The sequence below is a fragment of the Apaloderma vittatum genome, unplaced genomic scaffold (assembly GCF_000703405.1).
Source record: "Apaloderma vittatum isolate BGI_N311 unplaced genomic scaffold, ASM70340v1 scaffold17306, whole genome shotgun sequence".
In the NCBI taxonomy this organism is placed as follows: domain Eukaryota; kingdom Metazoa; phylum Chordata; class Aves; order Trogoniformes; family Trogonidae; genus Apaloderma; species Apaloderma vittatum.
In genome coordinates, this window is record NW_009720247.1 from 64,271 (window position 1) to 89,299 (window position 25,029).

The following is a 25,029-nucleotide window of genomic DNA, read 5'->3' on the forward strand; positions in this document are numbered from 1 at the left end:
TCCATTTTGTGCCACTGGTTCTTCAGGGACAGAACAGGTCCTGTTGGAGGGGATCAGGTAGTAAAAGAGGTGGCAGGTGTTCCCAGTTTGTGGAGCTAGGATTCTAATCCCTATTCCTCGCAGGAGTGGAGTTTTTTCACGTTACTGAATGCTAATTATTTTAAAAAGAAGTGACTTTTCGGAAATGCAATGATAAATCGAATAGAATTGGTATGGCTAAGAATATTCCTTCTGTTTTAAACCAGGAAATTCTCCCCGAGGCAAATTTCTCTGAAATCTTTGAATGATGTGGAGCAGAACTGTCAGGGCACTGCTTGAAGAAAGGCAAGGAATTGAGCTTTCAATTAGCACAATTTCGTAGTTTAGCATAATGATAATGATTACTTATTAATCATTAATAAGTGTTGTTATGTATTGACCAAAGGGACTTACAGATGTGGTATTTCTGCTCTGGATTTCGGTAACACTCCACTAATGGGTATCAATTTAAGTGCAGTCTGGTGGGACTGAAAACAGTCGGGTCTGCTGTGGAGGGCAATTCCCTTCCAGTTCTCCATTGCTGTAGGAAAGTATCTGATGGCAGCATCCACAGAGACTCCTGGAGAAGCGTGGTCCTCGGCACAGGTGCAACCAGCAACTTCAGCTCCCTTTGGATGCTGTCCACTGCAAAGATGTGACCTCTTTGCCTGCTGAGGATTTGCTGCCTAGAGGCTTAATTCTCCTAACTGCTTTCTCCCTGACCTCACAAGAAAGTTTGCTGTGTCAAACCAGTGTGAAACACTTCATCCCATTCAGGGGAATGGTCTCTTTATGTCTCTGGCTGTGACAATCTGAATTTCACAAATACCAAAAGGAACTGTAATGGGCAGCACTGCAATTTTCACCAGCTTAGTCCTTGAAAAAGTGGGAGCTGTAATCTTCCCTCTACATTCCCTCTCCTAGTTTTCTGCTGATGCCCAGTTGTTCAGCACAAAAGGGAACCAAAGCCTTGCTTTCTTGTAGTCAAAGTCTCTGCTTTGTCAGTTCTTCTCTCAGAGCTTCTGCAGAAAAGCATCTATCACCGTGCTATTGCAAGACCCAGTATCACAATTCAAACTCCAAGGCATGCCCTGACATACCATGGGCATATTTAATTTGGAGAATGGCTTTCCAGTTTCAAGCTGCAGTTCTGTGGCAAACAGGTTTCTTTCTGAATATGGATTTTCTTTCAGTTTTCTTAGCTGTTGTAACGAGTAAAAGGGATCATCATTCACATGATGATCTGTATCTTCAGTTACCTGTGTGTTCACCTGTATTGCCACCTGTACCAAGCATGAGGCTTGTTGCAGCAGAGGAACTTGCGTCTCTTATCACTGTGTCTCAGCCCCTGAAGGATATCTCATTTTGCACCAACAGGGAAGCCAGCTAGGGAATTCTAAATTCACGGCTCACGCCTGATCCTCGAGCTGTCATCAGAGTTGGGAACGAGGCTTGCTCAGCTGGGGAGCCAGCTACACAAAGACCTCCTCAGGAAGCGCTGCAGAGCACGGCTGGGGAACCCAGCACCTCTGCTTTGAAAGAACTTCCCCCTGCAGGAGCAGCACTCCTCCCAGGACAGCTTCTCAGCCCCAGGTACCCACCTCTGCCAAGCATCAGCAAGTAGAGGTTTTGACTTGAAGTATGTAAATGTGTCGTGACCCCATGAAACCCATTAGAAGCTGCTGCCTTGTGTTCGTGGAAGGCTTTCAGATGCTGCAGCCGTGGAGGTCAGTAGAAAATCCCTAAATATGGTGGCAATAGAGAAGAAAAATGAGAGTTCTCTGCTTGAATCAACGGGAATTGAGACCTCAGCCGCAAGTACATTTCAGTACAGAAGAGGAAACTTTTAAAGGCAGCATGAATTCCTATATAGGACCCTTGTCCCGGACGTGCCTGTTGCATGGAGATGTGGAGATGTTCCCATGTCTTATTCTGACACCTGTAGTCCTGCTGAGTGTCAAGGTACTGCAGCTTTGCTGGACCAGGTCCTCATGCAAGTTGCTTTAGCTTCAAAGGCCAAAGCCCATTTTCAATTACGTGGCTACTATTAAGCTTTTAATCAAAAGATGAGGATTTGAGGATATGTAGATCTTTATTCCATGATGACTGGAATGAGTTAGCTGAGCTGATTCTAGTTGTAGAAAGTATTTGGAACTGAATAGTTGTTTATCACTGTGTGTAGGAAATTCAGGTGATTCTGTTCCTGTTAACTGATGTGAAATTCAGGATACAATAAGCTGTAAGAAAACACAAGCAGACTAAATGTAGTGACCAATATCAGGCTGCATCAACCAGCCAGAGCTCCAGTTTCTTTTGTGGTGCCGTAGCTCAGCGTATGCTGCCCACATGCCTTCAAGCATCCTTATGCAATGCCATAAGAAGAGGGTATTAAAGCATGCTCAGAGGTCAGAGCCTCTGGACAGCTTAGTTTTTAAGCCCTTTCAGTGTTGTACACCTCACACGGATGATCTTGCAGAGGGATTTGCAGGGTTCAGAAGTTCTTTGGCCACAGATGGAAAGGATGTGCCTTTCGAGTGGAAGTGCTCCACCATCCCTTAATAGCTTGCAAAAACATTTGCAAAGGCAGGCACCGCTTTTCCTTCCCCTCCTCGTTTTGCTGAATCTGGGCTTTCATTTACTTTGATTTATCATCACACGTAAATCTGGAGGTATCCTTGTGCAACCTGCTGGGAAGCTGCGCGCTGGGTTTGCTTGTCTCAGCTCTCCTCAGCCCTGCGGCACAGCCTTACAAAGCTGCAAGGGACCGAGGCGGTGGGTAGGTCCGTAACGGAGATGGCCTGCACATGCCACCTGCGCTCCCCTAAAATATGTTGGAAATCAGCTCAGCTTGTGGGATAAGGCAGCGTTTAGGCTGGAGCTGATTCGAGGGTGGATCTCTTGACCTCGCCTGGAGAGGCAGGCGGCTGGTGAAGCACGGAGATTTATTGCAGTGCCGTGAGATTCAGCGCTCAGGCGAGGAGGAGGGGCTGCTGTACATCCCTGGGAATATTTTCACCGACGAGTCTAGCACAACCCTAAAGTGTGTGAACCGTGAAATAAGATCCCTCTTAGAGAGGGAAGCGTCACCCTGTACCAAATTATGCAAGTCCTTTTTGCTGTTTTAAATCATGTCCCCCAGACCCTGATCTAGTTGAGAGGCGTCCCTGCCCATGATAGGGAGGTTGGATTAGATGGTCTCTAAGGTGTCCCTTCCAGCCTAGGCCATTCCATGACTGTATGATATGACCCCCTGACATCTCTCTCACAGCAGCAGTGGTTCATGCGATAACCCAGGGGCTTGCCAGGATACCAGGAGTGAGCTCCCATCTGCAGCAAACAACCGACAAGGTGCAGCTGCAATTGGAAGCGACTGAATTGCTGCAGCAGGGCTGATTTTACCTACAGGAGCAAAATGGTGTGGGCTTTTCTCCAGGAGAGGGGCTTTGTCAGCTTTCAGGATGCTAGAGCTCTGGGGCTCTGTGAGGAGCTAAGGGGAAGGAGAAAGAACCTAGGCACAGATTGTAATTCCTTGATTTAACGGGAATTCTACATTGTGCTAGAAATAGTTTGTGTGACTCTGAACCTAAAAGACTGATTTGGAGAAGTTTGGCCAGGGGAGAGGTGGCACTGGGAGGGTGGCCCTCCTGGGGTGGGTGGGGACAGTACAACATTGCTGTCTGGGGAGCTGGTGGGGGATCGTGTCCTGCTGGTTCCTTCCAGTTCTTCCAAAATCTTCTCTCCAGCCGCAAAGGTGGTAACTGCTGAATCCATGGTCGGGTTGTGCTGATGCTGCCTGTTTTGCTGGCACGGGGAGGTGCGTAACGTGGGGCAGCTGTCTTTGCATCCTCCTCCTCGCTCCCGTTTCAGATCCCAAGGCAGACGGTGGTCTGTGGGTTGCAATTCACATGTTGCCTGGGGCATTCATGACTTATCCCACCAAGGCATCTCAGCATCATTCAAGCCCCGAGTTGCAAAGGGTGATCAGCATCCCACCTGCAGTTAAGGTCCTCCTCCCCTTTCTGCTTCAGGGGCGTGGGCAGAGGTTGGGGCCTCAAGCGCTGGGCTGCTCCCTTCGCTCTGTCCCTTGCCACTTCTAGAGAAGAATATTTATGGGTGGTGGGAAAAGGATGCTACAGAAGGATCTCTGTGGGTGACAGGGAGTGTGTCTTGGGAAGCTGTGTGCAGTTCGCAGTGCTGCCCTGTCCTCTCTCATCAGGGCACTTTATCTCCTAGGGCAGTGGTTTACTGATAAGCGACCGAGGGCTTCCATGCAATGAGTCACTTTGGGGGGCATGTGTTTCTCTCAGCTAGGGCACTGCATGCTGCTGATGCCACAAGTTGTGAGTACACCTGGACTGATTAATTATTAATTGATGGGGGCTTATGAATTTTTCAGTATTTTCCCTCATTGTGCATCACAAAACAAAACCACCTTTTATGAGGCAAAGATGTCTCCTAAAGCCCTGCATCAAAGCTGCAAAATTGTCACCCGTGTTGTGATCTTGTTCAGGCTTCACACGCGGCGTGTTTGCTTTGAAATACTTAATCAGCCATTTGCTGAGCTTACAGAGCTCCCAGCATGTCAAAGCATGGGTGCTTTGAAACTTTCTCTTTGAGGCTTTTAGCGCCTATAACTGGGCATGACACGGGTATTTGGCTGCATTAATTAAGCCAGGCTTAGGAAGGACATGAGGGAGGCTTTTGTCCTTGTCCTCCACCCAGGGAAAATAATTCACAAGGAGGGATTTTCAGACTTCCCAGCTACATGACGGTGTGCTGGACAAAGGGGCAGAGAAAATTTATGTTGGAGATCGCTGACATTGCCAAGCTGATCACTGGGGGTTGTATCTCAGTGTCGCATCCTGTCATTATAAACTCTCCCGGCTTAAAATAATGTTACTTCATTATAAACACTTGTGCCCCATCCATACGTGTTTGGTGGCATGGCTGGGTCCTCCCTTCCCTTACTCACCAGCTGAGCACTGCGTACAGCGTGTCACTTGTGCCCCCGCCCGGGCAGGTTGGCCCTAGCTACAGCTCTTGCTGTGGCGGGTGGCACGAGGGCCAGGCCCCGCTCGGTCCCCAGGCAGGTGGATCTGTCTGAGGTGTTACTCTGAGCAGAACTGCTTGGGGTATAAGAAAGAAGGAGAGAGGAGGGCAGCCCCAGCATCACGTTTGGTGCCAGGGCTGTAGTTATAAATGGTTTGGCTTTAAGCTGCCATAAACTGAAGCTGGAGCTTTAAACATATAATGCTTTCACTCCAAAACCATGGGAATTTAAAGTCTCCCTTTACATTGTTCATGTCTTTGAACCGCCTCTGGAGTTTCCTGGGGTGAGTGAAGGCGAGCCTGAGCTCCTGGCTGTAAAACTGACAAGGCTCAGCTTGGTTGATACACAGGAAGTCTCTGACACACCAACCAAATAATTTAGGCTCGGCTTTGGTAGGTGCCTGGGCATCTTAATGCAGATCTTATGACTTAATTAGGTTGGGTGATTTGCCTCTGCTTCTGCCTTTCAAATGTGTAGAGAGATTATTTTCCTTCCCTCTGGGACGACATGAGAAAAAATATCACAGTGAATTTGTTTCGGGGTCATGGAAGCAAATGTTGCTTCTGCAGACCAGCGGTTGGTTCTAGCTGTCAGGCTTGCAAGATGAGCATCCTTTCATTCGCTAGTGCCCATTAAAATTTCCTCCTTATTAGAAGTTTATATGTAAAAATCCCCATCTTCTGCAAAATCTTTTTCTTGCAGTTCAGAGTTAAAGTAGGCATATGTCCTGCAATGCCTTCAGCGATGGGCTGGCTGAAATGCTGGTCAATTTTGCATTCTGCTCAAAATCTGCTCTACATAATTTTATTTTTACTCTTTTACTTTAGCAACTGTTACTGTAGATAATCTCTGCAGGGCAAGCAGAGAGAATTAATGTCGTATGCGAGTAGACGTATGAAAACATCTAATTTACCAGCAGGCAGTTGGGTAATGATCAGTTGAGAATTGCAAATTATGTACGTCATATATTTGTGGCATGCTGCTGAAGAAAAGCCCAGTGCATATGACAAATCGTATATATACTGAAATTTATAATACTTTTCACATTTAATTGAGTGGGGCAACCTTATGATTTATATCTTTGCTTTATTCATAGCATACCCATAACATAGTCATAATGCAGAACGAAGCTAATTCAATTTCTCTTTGACTTTATAAATCATTTATGTATTTGGCTGTCAAGTATTTGAATATAAAGTGAGCATGCATGCGGCAGAAAATAAATAGCTGATTCTCTAGTTAAGAAATTGAGTTTTAATGATACTAGGGTCTGTGTTGCCTTACTTGGGTGTTCGATCTTGCTTCTATAGCATGCCTTATATTTGCCCCTTGCGTTATTTCACAAGCAAAATATACTTTATAGGCGCCAGCATTACTCACTTAATGGCCTTGTATAGTGTTATGACTGTGTAAAACGTACTCTGCTTGCTTTGACGGCAGCAGGAGCCCTTCCCAGGCTCAGCAGCATTAAGTGCCTGAGCTGTTGGGCTGCTTGGATGTGTTGGGAGGACATGCAAGAGCTGCAGGCAGGGACTGCAGCTAGATAACAAGAAGAAAATGTTCTGTTGGCCAGAACAGTGATTGTTTTCCCAAAGATCCATTTTTGCCATGCAGCCATCATGTGGAGTTATTAAAAATACAGCCTGGAAAGATGTTTTTTCTTTCTCTTAAGTATCAGATTACCTGGCCTTGGCATCACTAATTAACCTTGGAGAGCACAGCAGTGTATAGCCCTGAAAAAAAAAGAACCTTATCCACTTGACCGCAACCAAGGAGACTGCTGAGGGTGCTCATTGCCGCCCAAGAAAAATAATCTTTTGCAGTCAGAGCTTTTCTTGACGTGGCTTTTGACACCTGTAGCATCACTGGAAAACATCTGCAAAATCAAGATAGTGCACAAAGTGTGAGGCAGTTTGCTGGCTCATTATCATACCACAAAAGCAGCTCTCCTCCACAGCAGCATCCTTGATTTCTAAATTTAGCACTTGAGTTATTTTGGGTAGTGTGTGATTAACTTCAATTACTGTAGCTCAGATGGAATTCAAATAATGCCCCCTCTTTCAGAGTTGCAAAGAAATGGAAATCTGGGACTGTACGTTTCCTCCCGTTAGTGAAACGGCTCTGAGAGACGTTTGCGCATTGGTGGAGGTTAGTTGTGTGATGCATTTGTTCATGGAGAAATTAATGGAGGCAGCTGATCCCAAAAAGTGACGGTGGTCCATGGCTCTGTCCTGGCTTGGAGATCGTGAATTTAAAGGTGAGGGCAGCAGGTTACGTGGTGTAGCTGGTGTGAATGAAACCTGGGTGGCCACAGCAGAGATCACTGATGCTTCAGTGGATGTGGATCACGGTCAGGACACTTTGTAGTTTTCCTGCTTGAACTAAATCAGTAATGGAGGCTCTCAAAAACTAATCAAAAATATGTTTTCCCTCAGTCTCGGCCATAATGAATGTTGGTGCTCTGGAAAATCATTGGTGGTGAAGCAATATGCAAATACATGCCTGCATGCATGCAGATCTACATGTGCACAGGAGCGGGGAGATGCAGGATGTGCAGGCAGGAGGGCAAGAAGATGTCCTGGAAAGCAGCAGGTCAGGGGGAAAGCAGCTTATTTCAGCCCATCCAGGAAGGATAATGGATGAGCTCATCATTCATCAGGCTGAGAATCAAAACTTTTGTCCTCGCTGTAGCTGTAACTTTCCAGACTGCACTGCACCAGCCGAGCCTTTCTTCTGTCAAGCAGTTTGTGTCCAGAGGAGGATAAAACCCGGGGAAGTGATTAGCACACCACCAAGCTGGTGAATAAAGTTCATTTAAGTGTAGCCGTTGGTGGGAGAGCTGACCTACGGTGGCTTGTGTTTGCTGCTAGCCAGAAGGGGCTGATACTTTGCACACGAAGGCAGAATTTGGCTGGAGGAGCCAGTCCTCCCGCCTGAAGTCATGTTTGCTGGAGGAGGTGAACTAAAACCATGAGGTTTTACACCAGGCTGGGCTTGGTTTTGTGCCTCGTGGGTGGATTGGTGCCATGACCATCCCACTGCCACGCATTTCTAGCCTTGTGCCTTGGCCAAAGTGACCCTGGAGGAGTCTAAAGAGTCTGGAAAGCAGCTATAAAATTGCCACTTCATTACAGCAGCTATCGACTTCTTTGGGGGCTAGTTTGATTTTGTGCTTTTTTGTTGTTCTGTAATACATGTCTGTGTATTCCTACTAAAAATAACAGATCTGCCCTGAGTCCTACCCATGGAAAACTGTTCACTGCAGTCACTGTGCCTCTTCCATGTGTGCTGTAATTGCTTGCTTAACTGGCAGAAACAACATTTTACCCTCAGAAGACGCTTAAGGGCCAGGTAGATGCCAAATGCTGAACCACAGGACTGTGGGCAATGTGTTTGGGGAAAAAAAAAAAATCTCTGCTGAAGGCTGTAGGAAAACTGACTGCACAAATTGGGTGGTTGCACAGGGATGCAGCAATATGGGGGAAAAGGGAAAGAAAATAAGCAAATGCTAGTGCTGTGTATTGCTGCTGAGCCTTCTTCTGTTGTTTTCTGGGTGGCAAACAGAGGGTGTTTGCCTTGGAGATCTGGAGCTCCTATGGCTTCCCTGGTGCCAGCAAAGTGAGTCTCTGGAGGGCGCCTCGCTTTTCAGGGGTTCAGGTGGTCACCGTCAAGGTTTGTGCGAGGCTGACTCACAGGACAAAGTGGATGTGAGACCTCGGGGTGAGGATGCTCAGTCCCAGGAGGCAGCTGGGCAGGCAGCAAAACAGATTCTGCACAGCCCCCTGGTCGTGTCTGTCTTGGGATGGTGAACATTGTGTGTCCCTTGTCGGGGGCTCTCTCCTAAACTGGAGTCCACACCGCTCCTTCTGTGCTATACTTAGTGATAGTAGTGCAGACGGTCAGTCTGAAGAACTGAACTGCTTGCAAAGGTGCTGCGTTGGTTAATTTTTCACTTCGATTTGCCTTTTGTTTTTATACAGTTGGACAACCCAGACGAGCAAGCAGCACAGATCAGACGTGAGTTAGATGGACGTCTTCAAATGGCAGAGCAAATTGCCAAGGTAAGAAAAAAAGTCTTCTGTATTAGTAAGCTCTTCATGTAACTGGTTTAGTGCAGCCCTCAGGTCCTGACCTTTTCACAGGTTTCTTCTCCCAATGATTTCTAATTAGAAATTTTCATATTTTTAACTACAAAAAAAACAAGTACAGATGAAGCTGTTGTGATGTGCATTTCTTGGAATGTCCTCATGAGCTGGGACAATTTAAGTTCCTGCAAAATCCGTTACAAATCCTCAGTGGTGGAGATGATGTTGTCCTGAAGTGCTGCAGCTTACATCTGCAAGTACGTATCTGAGCCCAGTTTGTCAGACTTTTACACTAGGCAGTAAGGTGGATGATGGTGTGTAAAAGGAGCCAGGAGTTGCCCTAACAGGGTTTGTGCCATTTGCTGGGCTGCTGGGAACCACAATTCCCTGCCTGCAAGTAGATGCTGCCTCAGTAAAAGTTCTTGAGGTGTGTTGTCCTGAACACATTCACACTTGGCACGAGAGCAGTGAGGCTGACGTTGCACTCTGCGGACATCACTGCCACCTGGAGTAGCAGGCTGCAAACAGTTTTCATAACCAAGCACTCAACCAAACTCCCTGGAGACCCTTCTGGAAAGAGACTTCTCCCTAGGAGTAAATCATGCCCTCACACGGTGCAGATTTACGTGGCCTCCGAAGAACCGTAGATGGAGAGAACCAAATCCTGTTGACATCAATACAGCCAAGATTTCATCCTTGCCTCTAATCGGATGTTCTGAGTCACTGATAAAGCCCTAATGGGGCTGAAGTCAGTGGGAATGATCTGTCTGGCTGTTCTTGATAATCAGGAAACCATTACTAGAAGGAAAAGAAAAAGGTCTAATCAGAGAGACGTAACTCAGGCTAGGGACCCGCGTTTCAGCAGCAGTCCTCCCAGCACTAAGCTGTGTCCAAATTGGGGGGTTTCATGAGAAAGGTAATATCAAGAGCTGTTTTTAACCACAATGATATCCCTGGGTGTGAAAAGCAGAGCACATTAATTTATGGCCAGGCGTTAGCAAGGATACCAGCAGCGCCTGTGCAGTTACTCCTCACTAATGCATCTGTTAAACAGCTACAGTTGTTGTGCCTTTGGAGAGGAAGGTTCTGTTTTTCCTTACTTCACTGACAGAAATAGCAAGGTGGCCGAGGACCACGTGGCTGAACGACGGCACAGCAAAACCAGCTGCAGCTCCTTTGTTCAGTAACTGGCCCTTTGCCATTTTATTATCAAGAAAACCTACGGTATTTTTTTTATCTGTGGCAAAATGTAAGCCCCTGTGCCAGAGCGCTGCTGCTCTGGCGCTGGCGTGGGTAACCAGGCACTGGATGCTGGAATGAAATTGCCTGATTTTGGTGCTTTGTTTTCTCTTCATGGCATGTGGGACAACAATATGCATAGTTCAGTAACATCTAGCAGCGGCTGCAGCTTCATGAATTATTTTTTGCGAACGAGAATTTGCCATTTCCGTTCCTTCCCCAAGGATGCTGAAAACAAGCCCTTCCACTGCTGGCCCTGTGAGAGACAGTCAGGGAAAAGTCCTCAATGCGACCTGACATTTTCCAGTGCAGAATTCAACCTTCAAAATACAGCTGTGCAGCTTGAAGAGTGGTTTAGAGTAAAAGTGACTTAGCTGTGATCCACTTGGCAGGTATTGATATTTAATCTTCTTCACATTAATGCTGCAGGCCTTCTCTCTAGACTGTCAGATCCTGCCAACACCTGCCTGCAAGAATCCTTGTTCTTTCAGACCCATGAACACCCTCCTTTGGAGGCATCCACACGACCTTTTGAATCCTCTGTATCCTCCTTTGCAGGCAAGGCTGCTTTCCCTCTGGCATAGGGCAGGTTCACAATTCAGCTCGGTGAAAGGATAGCATTTCCAATTTTATCTCCCATTTGCAGCTTTTCATGCAGATCTGCTGTGCAGGGAGACTTGCAGTGCTTATGAAACCAGCCCTGGGGTAGCTGTCTTGGACATCCCACACTAAAGGCAAATTAACACCTCGTTAATGAATTAAAGCATTCACACTGAGACATTTGCACTGCAGAGGCCACAAGTGCTGTGGAGTCTAGCAGGACCTGGGATTGCAGCATTGGAATTGGTGGCTTTGTAAGCCCTTGTCTGACCTATCCTGTGAGCTGTCACAAGTCACTGTGCACGACAGCTTTCCTGCATCTGGATGCTAGGGCACAGCTCTGGGTCTTTTTACTTCCTCATGTGCCCGGGAGAGTGCAGCTCAGCACGGCACCAGTCCAACATTAGGCAGGGTCCCACTGAGCCTGTCTCCATCAAAGCACATCAGCCCAGCCTTGGAGCCAGACAGCTTGAGGATCACGCTCAAAGTCAGGCAGATGTTTTAAAGCTGAATCTGGACAGGCTTTTTGCTCTGCGCATTGTACTTTTTCAGCAGCTAAATGAGAGCAGCATTACAGCTGAGAGCTTAGTGATGCCAAAGCATCACTCTAATTTTCTCTGCAGTAGCAAGTGCTCTGCCGTCCCCTGGTGCCTTTCCCCCATGCAGTTACCTGGCCTCAAGGGCAAGGAGGACATGTAGTGGCTACTAAATGAGACCTTGTGGTGGTACCAGAGTCTTGTGTGCATCTGGGGCTGGACCCACTCTGCTCCAGCCTGTTGGACTGGTCATTCCTCGCAGTCTCTTAACTCTACTTCTCTCCCCACTTGTGCCCATTTTTGGTCCTCTCTCTTCTCCAGGTACATGTGGAGGTGACAAACACCCTTCCTTGCTGTTGTCTGTGTCTCTTGACTGTGTCTTCCTTCAGATTTCCCTCAGCTCTGTCTCCAGTCTGATGGGTAACTTGGGGCCACACCTGCACCTCTGCATTTCCATCACTGGACCCAGTCCCAGCTATTTTTACGCCTCACTTTGAAAGATCTAGTTTTAGCCTTAGCTAAAGAGAAGTTGCCGGTGGCATACACTGAAATGCCTCAGTCCTTGCTGTACTTCTGAAGAGGTTTGTAGGGGCAGTGCCAAAATTGCAGTCCCTGGAGAGACGGATGGTGGCAGGGTGCAAAAGCAGTAATGTTTGAACATCATTGCGTCAGCAGTAGTTCTGAAAATCTACAAAACAGTTGTGGTTGGTTGTTTTTTTCCAAGGAGTGGCTTGCAACATGCAAAATGCATAGACCATAAACCAAACTGATTAGGTAGTTTATCTTACACCAGGTCTAATTTACCGGGGGGAATTGCTTCCCAGGACTGAGACTAGAAACAGAAGACTGTATTTTAACTGCTTGGTGCAAGTGCTGCTGGGGTTGTAACGAGTAAGCTATTGAGGACTGATGCTAAAACTAGTGCAGTGGAGTACTTTTTCAGCAGCCTGATGACAGTCTTCTAGAAGAAACATGACCTTGTTTTCTTTTCCAGCATACATTTTACAAGCTGTTTTTTACAACACTGTGGATTACCACTAAGGTACTTGGCGCGTCAGCCTCAAGTTCCCCACCTGCAGATGCTGCCCCGCTGTCACATGCCTTGTACAATCTCTTGTAACCCACCGAGAGACCTTCAAACCCTGAGCAGATTCAAGGCATGGGCAGAGTTGTCAGCAGACACGGGGCTCAGACCCATGATCCTAACAGAGCTGGAGCCTGGGCAGCTGTTCAAAGCTGAGAACACACGTCGTGTTTTACTCTCGCCATCACCTTTGGGTTTGATGTTTAAGTGTCCTGCTTACAACAGCAGCACTGGAGGTTCACACAGCGATAGGTTGTTTTATTGAACTGGGCAAGTAGTAGAAGGGGTGTTTTACCCCTTCTTCCAGGTGGGACCACACTATCCTGTCCACACTTTGCTGATTTTCCCTCCTTGGGCTACTTTCACACCTAGAAAAGTAATTGAGCTGAGAAGCGTTTTAAAAAGAGCTGGCACTTTGGAGAGACTGGAAAACAAGCCTCTAACTGTCAGCATCCTTTGAATCGTTAGTAAATTGCTGTCAGTCACAAAGTTCAGCTGAGATCTGGCCTGGAGTGTTCGTAATCATGAATACATATATATGAAGAAGGCTCTCTGCAGATAGAAAAATCAATGAAATGCAAGTGCGGCAAGAAACAGTAAAGTTGGATAAGTACCAAGTAGTAATTCTGTGGTAAGCTAACAACGATGTTTCTACATTACACAGGGGGAAGCTGTAATTTGTCGTACGGTTTGTGGGAGTTCCCTGCTCGCAAACCTCTTTGCAGATGCTCCTGGGGGATTCTCCCAGCACAAGTGGTTGCTGATTGTCACAGCCATTCATTCTGTTGTTTCTGTTTCCAAATCCAAGGAGCGCAAATTTCCGAAGTTTGTGTCCAAAGAAATGGAAAACATGTACATTGAGGAGCTGAAGTCATCTGTCAATCTCCTGATGGCAAACTTAGAGAGCATGCCTGTGTCTAAAGGAGGCTCCGAGTTCAAGCTGCAGAAGCTGAAACGTAGCCACAACACCTCAATAATTGACATGGGAGAAGAAAACGAGAACCAGCTTTCCAAGTCGGACGTTGTGTTGTCGTTCTCCCTGGAGGTAAGCTTTACGCACACGACTGTCTGCGGAGTTTGTGGGAGTAAAAATCACAGCAGCCAGCTTCTGCTCAGCTCAAACTGAAGTTAGATGAGGAGAGGTCAGCAGAAATCACTTTCTGATCTCCATGAGAAAACAAAAGCTTGGGCTGTGGTCAAACACTGTGTCCTTTCTGGTGTCTCACCAGCTTGTTGGAAAAAACCTGTGAGATAAACTGCCTGGCATTTCCTGCATGGCTCAGAAATCTGCATCGTTAACTGACCTTTTCATGTGGCTTGTTGCTGAGTGTACCCAGTAATCCTGAGCCTGTGTTGTCCCCAAAACCAGCACAGCAATGCGACATCACAATTGTCAGTATGTTTAATTATTGCCAGTTAGAGGTGTCGCTGTATTTCCCTGCAAGCCTTGCTCCCTCTTTACAGCACTGTTAAATCTTAGTGGAGTTTGAATGCACCCAACAGATTGGCTTGCAGTTTGCGTGGAAATACTGTGCTTTGCCGGCTTGCTCTTTGCTTTGTGTTGAGCACCGACTTTCTGCTCGGCGCTCTGTCGAGCAGTTTGTCTGTGCAGCCCAGGGGTAATGCAGGGACCCGCCGTTACCTCCGACACAGGCTGTCTTGGTCCTGGAAGCAGTGTTGCTGCAGTAACTGTTTTCAGCCAACTTTAATTATTCTGTGCAAACATATTTGCGGTCTAGGCAAGACATTTACTCCAAGGAGCCATCAACACACCCATACAGAATTGTTGTTGTCTGTCAGTGAGTGGGTTTATGTTACATTGTCAAAACAACTACCAGGATGGGGTCAAAAATGTAGGATGCAGAAAGAGTAAAAAAAAAAATCTATTTTTATGTAGTTTCCTGTTTATTTCTCTTCCTAAGGAGTCTCTTGTTGTGTATATGGTGCAAATGCGAAACTTAACAACACTGGTTGTCCCATCTCAGAGTAACTGACTGAATGTCTGAGACCTTCTTTATAGCACTCAGTTCAGTCTTATTTTAAAATAAGAGTATGAACCCAGAGATGGTGCCTTCAACAGCGGCATCAAATCAAGTCTGACTTCTAAGCTTTCCTGTACAGAGGAGCAGGGAACTGTCACAAAGTAGGAGACCTCGCTGCTGCAAAAGCCTGTGCACCGTGTAGAGCCGTGCATAAAGGGACTCGGGATGTGTCAGACGCTTTGCTCCAGCTGAAGCCCACCTGGTGGGACGCAGAAGCTCAGTGAAGCACTGACTTCAGGAGCTGACGGGTCTGTGTACTGCTCTGTTCATGAAACCCTTGCTGTGAGAGAGCTTCTACCCAAAGTGCGTGCTCATCAGAGGGTTTGTGGAGCTCATTGTGCCAGGGAAGGGATCGTCAGTGCAAGGACAAAGCAGAAGAAGTGAGGAGAGGAATTTTAGACCCTTGTGTGTATACTTTATAGATAACTGTAATAAGATATGAACAGAAACTCCCACAGTGTTTCTTGTAGAAGTGTTTAAGGTATGTGGTTAACAGGATTAATCACCTTTTAAAAGAGAGAAAAAAAGGTAATTACCTGCTAGAAACTTAGATGATGATTTCTTAATAAGAAAGATTTCTTATAAGAAAGCTGGAGCGAACTTTCTACCTGTGGTGACAGGATGAGGGGTAATGGTTTTAAACTGAAAGAGAGTAGATTTGGATTAAATATAGAAAGAAAATGTTTACAATGAGGGTGGTGAGACAGTGGAACAGGTTGCCCAGGAAAGTTGCGGTTGCCTCCTCCCTGGAAGTGTTCAAGGTCAGGGAGGACGAGACTTTGAGCAACTTGATCCTACTGAAAGATGCCTCTGCCCACAGCAAGGGAATTGGACTAGATGATCTTTAAAGGTCAAACCCAAACCGTTCTGTGATTGATCTTGAAATTAGGCTCTTGACACAGGCTGAGTAGCTGTGGAGATTTTTTTCCGGATTTTGCATATTAAGACACTATTAGACGGTGCCACCATCCTCGCCCACCTGCCACCGTGGGCCGACTCCAGCAGCCAGAGCGAGGTCTGAAGGAGGCTGCTCCTCTTACTCTCCTCTTCTTTTGCCCTGCAGGTTGTCATCATGGAGGTGCAGGGTCTGAAGTCGCTGGCCCCCAACCGTATTGTGTATTGCACCATGGAGGTCGAAGGTGGGGAGAAACTGCAGACTGACCAGGCTGAAGCCTCAAAGCCAACGTAAGTCTTGCTTTGCCTTTTGCTCTCTCCACCGTGCTCTCCTCTGCCTCATCTCTGCACTGCTGAGTCGCTGCGGATAGCTCTGGCTCCTATATGGACTCTGGGAAGCAAAGGAGAAACGTGACCCTCCACATATGCAGAGCATCGTCCTGCAGCTAAGAATGGCACATAAGCCCTGATTGAGAAAAAAGAGTGTTAATGATAGGCTTATGTCTCTTGTAGCCATAGAGACATAAATTTGTGCCTATACGTAAGTACTTTGCTAAATAGGGATGGAGTTAAGCATGAGCTTAGATAAATACTGGTCTGAGTGTCCATCTAAACTGGTGCCATCATGTGCAGGGACATAATCTTATCCTCACTGTCAGGGTTTTGGCGGTCCTACAAGAAAGGGAAACAGCTGGTGGGGGCACACTCTGGCAGCCACAGCCAGCCATGGGAGAGAAAAGCTGGGGAAAGCTTCAAGTCACTCGGCTAAAGCTTTATCTGAGGCCACTCTGTCTCATTCTCTCCTTTTTGACCTGGTCCCCAAATTCCCAGCTTTGGCTCCATACTTGGCTTTTTTTTCTTACTCAGATGTTGCTAGTAGCGATTGATCTTTGTTAATCTGGAAGGATAAAATGAATGGTTTATTTCCTTTCTGCTTTGTGGGATTGGTTAATTTGAAACACTATCTGTGTGGATTTGAGGCAGTTTTCCTCTGGTTCACTGCAGAGTTTTCACGCTTAAATGTGCGTCCTTACAAATGGAGAATTGCTGATGTGAGATGAAGCCTCCTCTGGCAGTGGGGGGCAGGAGGGGCTGCTGTTGGGATATTCTCTCTCTGTTCTTGTATCCCGTTGCCTCCCAGTGACTGGTCCTCAACAGAATTTCACCAGGAGCTTCCCAACCTTGTGGAAGGAAAGCCAAAACTAACCCAGCTGCATTACCTGCACATGCACTGTGGGCTAGTAGGAGGAGGAGAGCAGAGCCCAAGGCAGGCTGCCTCCCCTCTGTGGTTGTCTTCAACGTGGAGGCACAAAAACTGCTGATGCCTTGTGCCCTGCACTGTACCGGAGGAGCAGGAATCTGCAGTAAGCAATTTAAAAACAATATTCCCAATCAAGGAAAAGTGCTGCAGCCTGGCTTACTTTACAAAATGCTTTGATATGTGCTCCAGAGAAGGAAATAGGAGAGCTGTGTTTGGAAGAAAATTTCCATAAGCACCTGTGATTGTCACTATTTTAGGTACTTTTATTACTTCAGTGGAGAAAGTTGGACTCTGCATAGGGGAAGTTACTCATACTCATACTGAAAAGCATACTTCTGCTGGGTTACATGTGCTTGTTTAGCTTGGCCTGTTCATCCCACCTTTGCTCAAAGGGTCTGTCCTTCCTTACACAAGCCTTCTTGCTGTCAGCTGTAGGATCATTTATGCAAGTGTTGTTTTGAAAATAAGGGCTGCAGGAGTGAGCGCTATAATTGAGTGGGCCTCTTTATCATAATGAAATGTACGGTGTCTGGGCATGAAGCCATCAGCCTTCAGGAAAATGCAGCCAATGCTGGATGCTGCGGTTTGATACAAGTTACGTGAGTCCATCACACTCATCCTCTCTCTGCACTGGCTTCCTTTAGAGGTGTGAGTCAGGCTTGAAGTCTTATGGGTTGCTCCAGCACTTGGGCAACTTCCCCTGGAAATGCCTTAGGAGAGATTTAGGTTTGACAGTTTCATTCCTGGGACTTCTTCCTTCTGAAACCAAAGACCACCCAAGCCTAGGTTCTAGAATAACCTTCCACTGAAACCAGAGATGGTCAAAGAAAGTTTGTCCTTTTTTTCTCTCTGTTAGAAGTGCTTCATTCACCTTGTTTCCTCTCCCAGACATGGAAAACCAAAGACCTATGAAAGCAATTTACTGCACTTAGATTCTTCTCTTCAGAAGATAGAGAGAACGAGCCAGATTTGACATGTTTGTCATGTCACTTAGTACAAGACATGAGGGCCCTCAGGCATTCTGGTGATGAGGGCAGTGATGGAAACAGCTCAGAAAAGCCTTTGGTGCATTTTTGAGCTGTGCTGCCTTGCAGCTGACCTTGTGGTCAGCCAAAACAGCCTTCTGCAGTGTCTCTTTAGATGCCGATATCACACTCACCATGGGCATTCACATCGTGTTTGCTTGTGATCTTTTTATCATAAGCAAAAGACTCATTGATAAAGGCACTGGATCAGCAAGAGAGTGCTGGACTGCTCTCCAGGGGAGCTCCATCCCCAGGCATCCAGATTTTGTGTGCTTTGGCAGGGGATGCTGCCTGGCCTGGAGGTGAGGAGTATGCTCCAGGCATTTTGGGCCTCAGGACTGTAAAAGTGTAAATATTGAAGCAGGTTACCCCTGTACATTCCAATACTTTTATATGTCAGAGGCTCAAGAAATAGAAACGCAGGCTAAGTGCCCGTGCTCAGAAGATGCAGCCAATGCAGTTCTGGAAACAGGCAGCATTTTCTCATATTTAACTGTAAATCCTCAAACTATTTGATATTCACTTTTGCCATTGTCTGGAGGCTCTGTGGGCTACAAATGACTAAATTTCTCATAATCATCGGGGAAAAAATTACATTTGAACAGTAAGATTCACTAAAAGACTTCCCTTTTTTACAACAGCCCCATGTCCTCGGCTGGGAAGAAGGGTGTCGCAGCGCCACATGGTCTTGTAGGACATCTTTTCACCTAAGAATGACTAATGGAGTTGTTCACTGTATTCTCACATGTCCTTGAAGTGCCAGCCCTCAGCTGAAACCCCCAAATCACAACACACGGGTGACAGTGGCTGCTCTTCAGCTCAGTGCTATGCTGGAGTGCTAACCTGGGCTCTGCACCCCTAATGGAAAAGGGTAATTTCCCACCTAGGGAAAGGTTTTCCAAAAGCATTGGTCTAGGTCTGTGACAGATTCACCTTTCATCTTTCCTGGTGCTAAACCAGCAGTTTATGAGAATGAGATTTTTACAGGGTAACAGCAGGGTTAGCAGCCACATGGACCAGGTGACCGGATGAGTCGTGTGTAAGGAGTGTGGCTCTTGGGACAGCAGTAAATACTGGTCTTCTCTTTCTGCTCAGGCTCCATGCTGGATTCCTGACATTTTAAGCCCAATCCTTTCATATGAGGATTATCTGCCTCAGCACGGGTACAGGGGATGGCACAGTTCTAGAGAAAGCCAGACCTGAAATAGCAAGGGTTATTTCAGATCAGGCTTCCAGTGTATTATTAGTAGTGCTTTTAATAAGTTGTTTAAGAAAAAGCCTTTGTATTATGCCCTAACCAGCAGATGCCTCTACAAAACATTCTAAATCCCAGTGTGAGCGGGATTTTACTGCTTTTCGTGCTGGAACTGTGTTCCTGCAGATCACTGAGGGGTTTGTGCTCCCTCTTTACCCTGCGTATTGGCCTGATGTTTGCCCCTGCAAAGCACTGGGGGTGACACAGCTCCACATATCTCCAACACTCCTTTCCAGGAGCTATGTTAGTAATGCTGCTGCTTGCATGGCCTGAGAGCAGGGTTGCTGAGGGGTCTGGGAATAGCACAAAAGGTCCAGCCATAACACTCTGTCCTGTGGTCTCTAAAAAGGCTGCTGGATATATTTAAAGTGACCTATACTTGTAGCAGTGCTCCTAGGCTGTGCCAGCGATTCATCTCCTTATCGTATTGTCTTTGCCTACAAAAGGTCCAGCCATAACACTCTGTCCTGTGGTCTCTAAAAAGGCTGCTGGATATATTTAAAGTGACCTATACTTGTAGCAGTGCTCCTGGGCTGTGCCAGTGATTCATCTCCTTATCGTATTGTCTTTGCCTGATGTGAGCAGAACAAAAAGAAAACAGACCCCAACAACAGGAAAGTCCTACATGCCTCGTGAATAAATGCTATATATTCATCTGGACTTATCTGAGCATGCAGTTAAGTCTCATTCTCTCCTGACTCATGGTAGTGAGCATTGGGTGTATGTGCATTGAGCTCAGCTGAACCATTTGGGTTAAAAAAAGTAAATAACTGATGGGGGAAGAATCTGGTGGACCTTTCTGGGTATTTTGGCACATCCAAGGAGGGACAGAGGTGTGGACTGTTCCTCTGACTGTGGAAGTGTCTTCATTTTGAGGTTATATATCCTCCCTTGCAGAGCAGCCTCTGCAGTCCTAGCACAAGGGTTGTGCAGTAGCTCAGAGTACAAGAAGTGAGGGTAGAGCTTGTCATTTCTGAAGCAGAAAAGATGACTCTTTATTGCCTGTTGTTTTTCCCGTACAGTTTTCTAGAGCATGTGCTGTAGGGCAGTGCTGGAGAGAGCGCACTCAACAGGTCTTACCTGCCTCCCTGTCACTTCTCGTGTTGTTTGTCATGACCAAGAGGTTGAACCTCATGCCCTTTCCAGAAACATACTCGTGATAATGTCTTTGGTAAACTTTTAAATCTCTCCATCTCTGTTCCCTTAGCCACTGCATGAGGAGACAGGGCTGCCCTGTTTTATCTTTGTGCTCGCTCCTGATGCTGCTCTCTGATTTACTTTCAAGGTGTTCTGGCAGCTCAGCTGCTTATCTCTGCTGCGACAGGCTGCCCTTGTTTGCATCCCTACTCCAAACTTATCGCTTGACTAGGGTCTTCGTTTCAGACTGGCGTGTGTCACATCCATCGGAGCCTGGTACCTGACCGTGAAGAGGGACAGCAACTCTACAGCATCCTTCCTCAGCGCTGTTCAGCCACAGTCTCCTTCTGGGAGATGAGCACTGAGCAGCAAAGGGAGAAGCTCTGTGGGCCGGCGAGCAGGGATGCCCTCTCTCTCTCTTTGCAGAAGGGGAGAATCTGGTATTTTTATTCAGGAATCCCCTGCCTCAGGTCCTGGAATTTGAAGTGATGCTCAGTGGCTTTGCACAGAGTAGGACCACGATAAGAGTATTTTGTTACAGTCGGTGTTTTGCTGCCACAGTTAGTTGGGAGATGCTATGAACACTTCCCCGTGGTAAAATGGAAAAGGTCTTTTCGAGATTATAAATTACAAAAAAAAAATATTCCATATGCAGTAGAACTAATTTAATTCTGTAAAACTAAAGGGATTCATACTAATATCAGTGAGAGCAAAGTTTATCCCATAATTCATATTGTGTGTTCCACAGCACAGCTGCTGGTGCTGTGCCTGGTAGGTCTCTCCCAGGCGTGTGTGGATCTGCAGTCCAAGAGGCTGGCCACTGCTCCAGCACTGCTGTCCTGGCTGCTGGGACAGCCTGTGGGCTCTGCAGACAGGCAGGAGAATCAGCTTCTCGGCGCTACCTGGGTGCTCTGAGCCCACGCTGCGCTCAGAGCTGTTGCAGTGTGGCAGAGACATCAGCCCATGGCAAAGCTCAGGCAGAAGACCTGCATGCCTGCACGGTTTTAAACAGCCATTCCTATTTAGGTTCGCATTCCCTGTGTAAGCAAAATTCATGATGCGCTTTTTATAATTTTTCCTCCTCCCTCTTCTAGTTGGCTTCTGCATTAAATATAAGCTGCCTTAATTACCCAGACTGATTAGCTTGCCTTTCTCGCATGGTTTCATTTCACAGCTGTGCAGGTGTTTACAGCTCTTTTTCCTCAGGAAACCTCCAGGAGCCTTATGAATGTGTCAGAGTAGGTGACTGAGCCCTGGGTACAGCTAACACCAGGCACCAGCACTTCTGAGATTCAGCCCTCGTGCCCAGGGTGAGGGGCTGAGCAGCAGGTCAGTTTGCCCCAAGGCATCTGGTGGGGAGACGTCTTCCAGGAGAGACCTTTTGCTTTGCTCTGGGCAAGTACAGTGCAGATGCTCTAAGCCCGTGATGCTGCCAGGCTAAGAGATGACAGTGACAAGAACTGCAGGGGAGTTGCTTTTAAGCCCCTCTGTCTAGGACTGTAGGGTACAAATTACTGTCCAAATCCCCCACACAAGGTTTCTTCACTTACTTACAGCTATTTAGCATGACTAGGAGCCAGTTTTCCAATGAGACTGTGCATGGCTTTGCACCTGAAAGATTCTGCTGTTAGTTCAGTCTGTCCTGCTCTTCAAATCCCCTTTTGTGTGCGTGACAGTATTTCCATAATGCTCCTGAGATTTATGCTATGACATTCCTGAGAAAGCAAAGGCTGTGGACAAGTCATTAAGCACAGCAAAAAATGCACTAAAATGTTATTACCCAGGTGCAAGTGTGTGATCTGTTTATGGCAAGTCTTCACGCAAATGGTTTAGTGGCCTCTTTAATTAGAAATTCAGAACCTTTTCTGATGCTTCCTCGTAGCGGCTCTGCAGGAGTGGTTCTTACACGGCTCAGCTGCTGCCCTGGGGACTATGAGAGGATGAAAAGTCTGCTTTAGATTAAGCAGCTGATTTTTTCCCCAGAATAAAGGCAAGGCCCAGCAGGGGTTCCCTTACCCCAAGTATCCCTCAGCTGGCCGCGCTGCCATGGTGCAGCCTCCTGGACCAGCAGTGCCATAGTCTGCTGAGACTGGAGATAGTGATCCCAGGTATGGTCCTACTCCCAAAGGTCTTGTGTGCAACCCCTCCTCTCTCCTACTATAAATGTTACACTAGAAACTGTGTTGAAGAATGATGAACGCTTGCTCCTGTAGACTTACCTTTTGTAGTAGGGTTCTCTTATATCAAGTAAGTGCAAGCTCTGGCTTTGTTTTCCCAGAGCTTTGGAACATACGTAGCATTGCTTTCACATGGGTTCTCTGGTGTCTAGTAAGGGTTGAGCTCATGCACCTTCCCTTTAACAGATGAATGTCTCTCTTTTCTCACCAGCTGTCTAATTTCTTGAGTGTTCCTGTGGACGTGGGAATTATGTATTCTGTGATAGTGCATACATTCAAATTTAAGTATTCCAGAAGGTGTGATGATGCCCAAGGCAATTTTCATCAACACCCGTCTGCTTCATCACTCCTATGCATGCAACCTTAAGATGGGATAGCAAAGACCAAAAGGACATTGAAATCAAATTGAGATTCAGTGATCTGAAGCATTGCTAAATTAAGAGGAGGACTGCAGAACACAAGTCCTGGGATACATTCGGTCTTCTTGTTTAGTGCTCATGGTTGGTGCTTTTTAAAAAAATAAGCCATGCCTTAGTGCAAGTTCTGCATGTCACTTGCTGAGGGAAACCCAGAGAATGAGACATGAAAAGTGCCCATTTGTTGGTTTATTTATCAAGTGCTGTGTACAAGAAGTGCATGTTATTATTTAATGAAGGGTACTGCTATTGGTGTTTTCAAAACAGTGTAGGGAGATAGAGAGCATGCTTTCAGGAATTGGTACTGTGCCTAATCCTGCCTGGACAGAGTTCTGGAAGAGGGAATGGTTTAATGAAGAAGCCAACCTTGACAGTGATTTCTCAATGTTTTAATTGTCCGTTCTGTAAAATGAAGGTAGAGAGGCTTTTTGCCTTTGTGAACGTGCTCGATCTGCCAATGAGCAGAAGCACTATGTGTGAAAGCACTGAAAGGGAGCTATTTGCTGTTGTCAGTACATGGGCAAAGAGGACAAGGCATGCTCGTGGAGAGAGGAGCTTGTGAACATGGCTGGAGTGCAAAAACATGGCAGCGTCTTCTTGAACCCCTTCCAGAGCAACTCCAAGATGTTTCAAATTGAAAAAGTACATGAAAGGTAGGATAAAGCGTACAGGAGTGTCTTTCATAACTAACAGGTCTTTCACACCTTTACCAAAAGGCCTTGTAGGCAAATAAAGGTGAGATTATCTGCAGCAACTCCCACTCCATGGCTGAGAGGAGGTAAGAAGGGGGATCCCAACCCCTGATGGTTGCTGAAGGAAGGATGAAGTCCTGCAAGGCAGGGGTTGCTGAGTTCTGCAATCGTTGTGAGGTCAGAGACACAGCAGGCGTGTCTAGGGGCAGATTTTCTACAGAAACAAAGACGTGGTGTTTGTGTATTTGCTCTAGCTCTTCTCAGAGGCTGTGTGTGCCTGGGCCAGTGGTTGGCTTGGTCCTTACTTTGGGTTTCCAATCCGTGAAACTAGGGCAATGCTGCTATTTCACAGCAGAGAAAGCATTCGTGACTGAGACAACTGGGTGGGCTTCTTTGGCTGGAAGTTCCTGCTCATCCCCACTGACCCAGGAGGAGCCAGGATGACTTCTCTTCTCGCCATCAGAAGTTAGGCAAAACAAACCCCGTCCCAAGTGTCTGGCTGGGATCTGGGCTTCCTGTCCAGGATCCTGGCTTAGAAGAATATAGGACAGCAAAGACGTGAGTGGTGGCACAAGAAAGTCTCACACATCTTGTTCCTCACTTTAGCTGCTTTTTGAAGAATACCTTGTGACATTTTCTGCTCTGTATGCATTTAGGAATTATTTCACCGCTCTTCTCTACTGAATTTTATAAATGGGGTCTATATTATCTTGGCACAAAACCAGTAATCTGTGTTTTGAGGCAGATGATTTCTCTCTCCTTTTCCATGGTCTGGGCTTGTGAGACACTAAGTTTCTGTAAAGCCAGCAGTGCATGGCCTTGGTTAGTCTAAATCATAACCAGGCCTTAACTAGCTGCAGGGCTCCCCTTTGCAGTTGTATTTTCTTACGGGGCGATAAGCTGTGGCAGAAGTGATTAACCACATCTAAATTAAGTAACTGTTCTGTGAAATGAACAGCTCTTTGGCTGATTCAGTGGAGCATCTTTGGCCAAAGGAAACTTTGATTAGCAAGTGTGTGGCGTTGCAGTCAAATCATACAAGAAGTGGTAACAACCACAGAGAGTAACTGCACACAGACCCCATTTCATGAATGAAGCTGTAACTCATGCTGTGTCCGCAGCAGACGTACTGATGCAGCACGTAGAGCAGGCAGCCCTTGTAAAAGCAATTATTCTTTCATTTCAGACTTCCCAGTAAAAGATTGCTGGGCGTGCATTTCCATTTCCTCCTGCTGAGCTTTTCTGCTCTGATTGTAGTATCATAGCATTAAGCAAGAGACCAGGGCATCTGAGAAGCAGTTGTCATTTAAATCACGCTAAGTAATCACGCCAACGAATTTTCCTGTTAATGCCCCAAAGGCTGTGGTGAATAGCTTTGCCATGCTTTCTCATCTAACCCAGCGGTGGGATTCCTGCGGTAAGGCACAGCCTGGGCTGAAGCGGGCTGGGGGGAGTGTGTGGTCCTGGGCAGAGGAGGGTGAGACAGGGCTGGGTTACAGGCATGGCATGGGACATCTC

The 25,029-nt window shown here is 46.7% G+C and overlaps 1 protein-coding gene across 1 annotated transcript in view; it reads left to right on the plus strand.

Moving 5' to 3' along the window:
• LOC104275107 (calcium-dependent secretion activator 1-like) overlaps window positions 1-25,029 on the plus strand; it is a gene marked incomplete at both ends in the record, with an annotated part of 71,067 nt that overhangs the window by 23,407 nt on the left and 22,631 nt on the right. Inside the window, 3 exon segments of the mRNA XM_009870962.1 lie at window positions 9,049-9,129; window positions 13,421-13,657; window positions 15,718-15,839. Of these exon segments, the coding sequence (XP_009869264.1) occupies window positions 9,049-9,129; window positions 13,421-13,657; window positions 15,718-15,839 (440 nt within the window).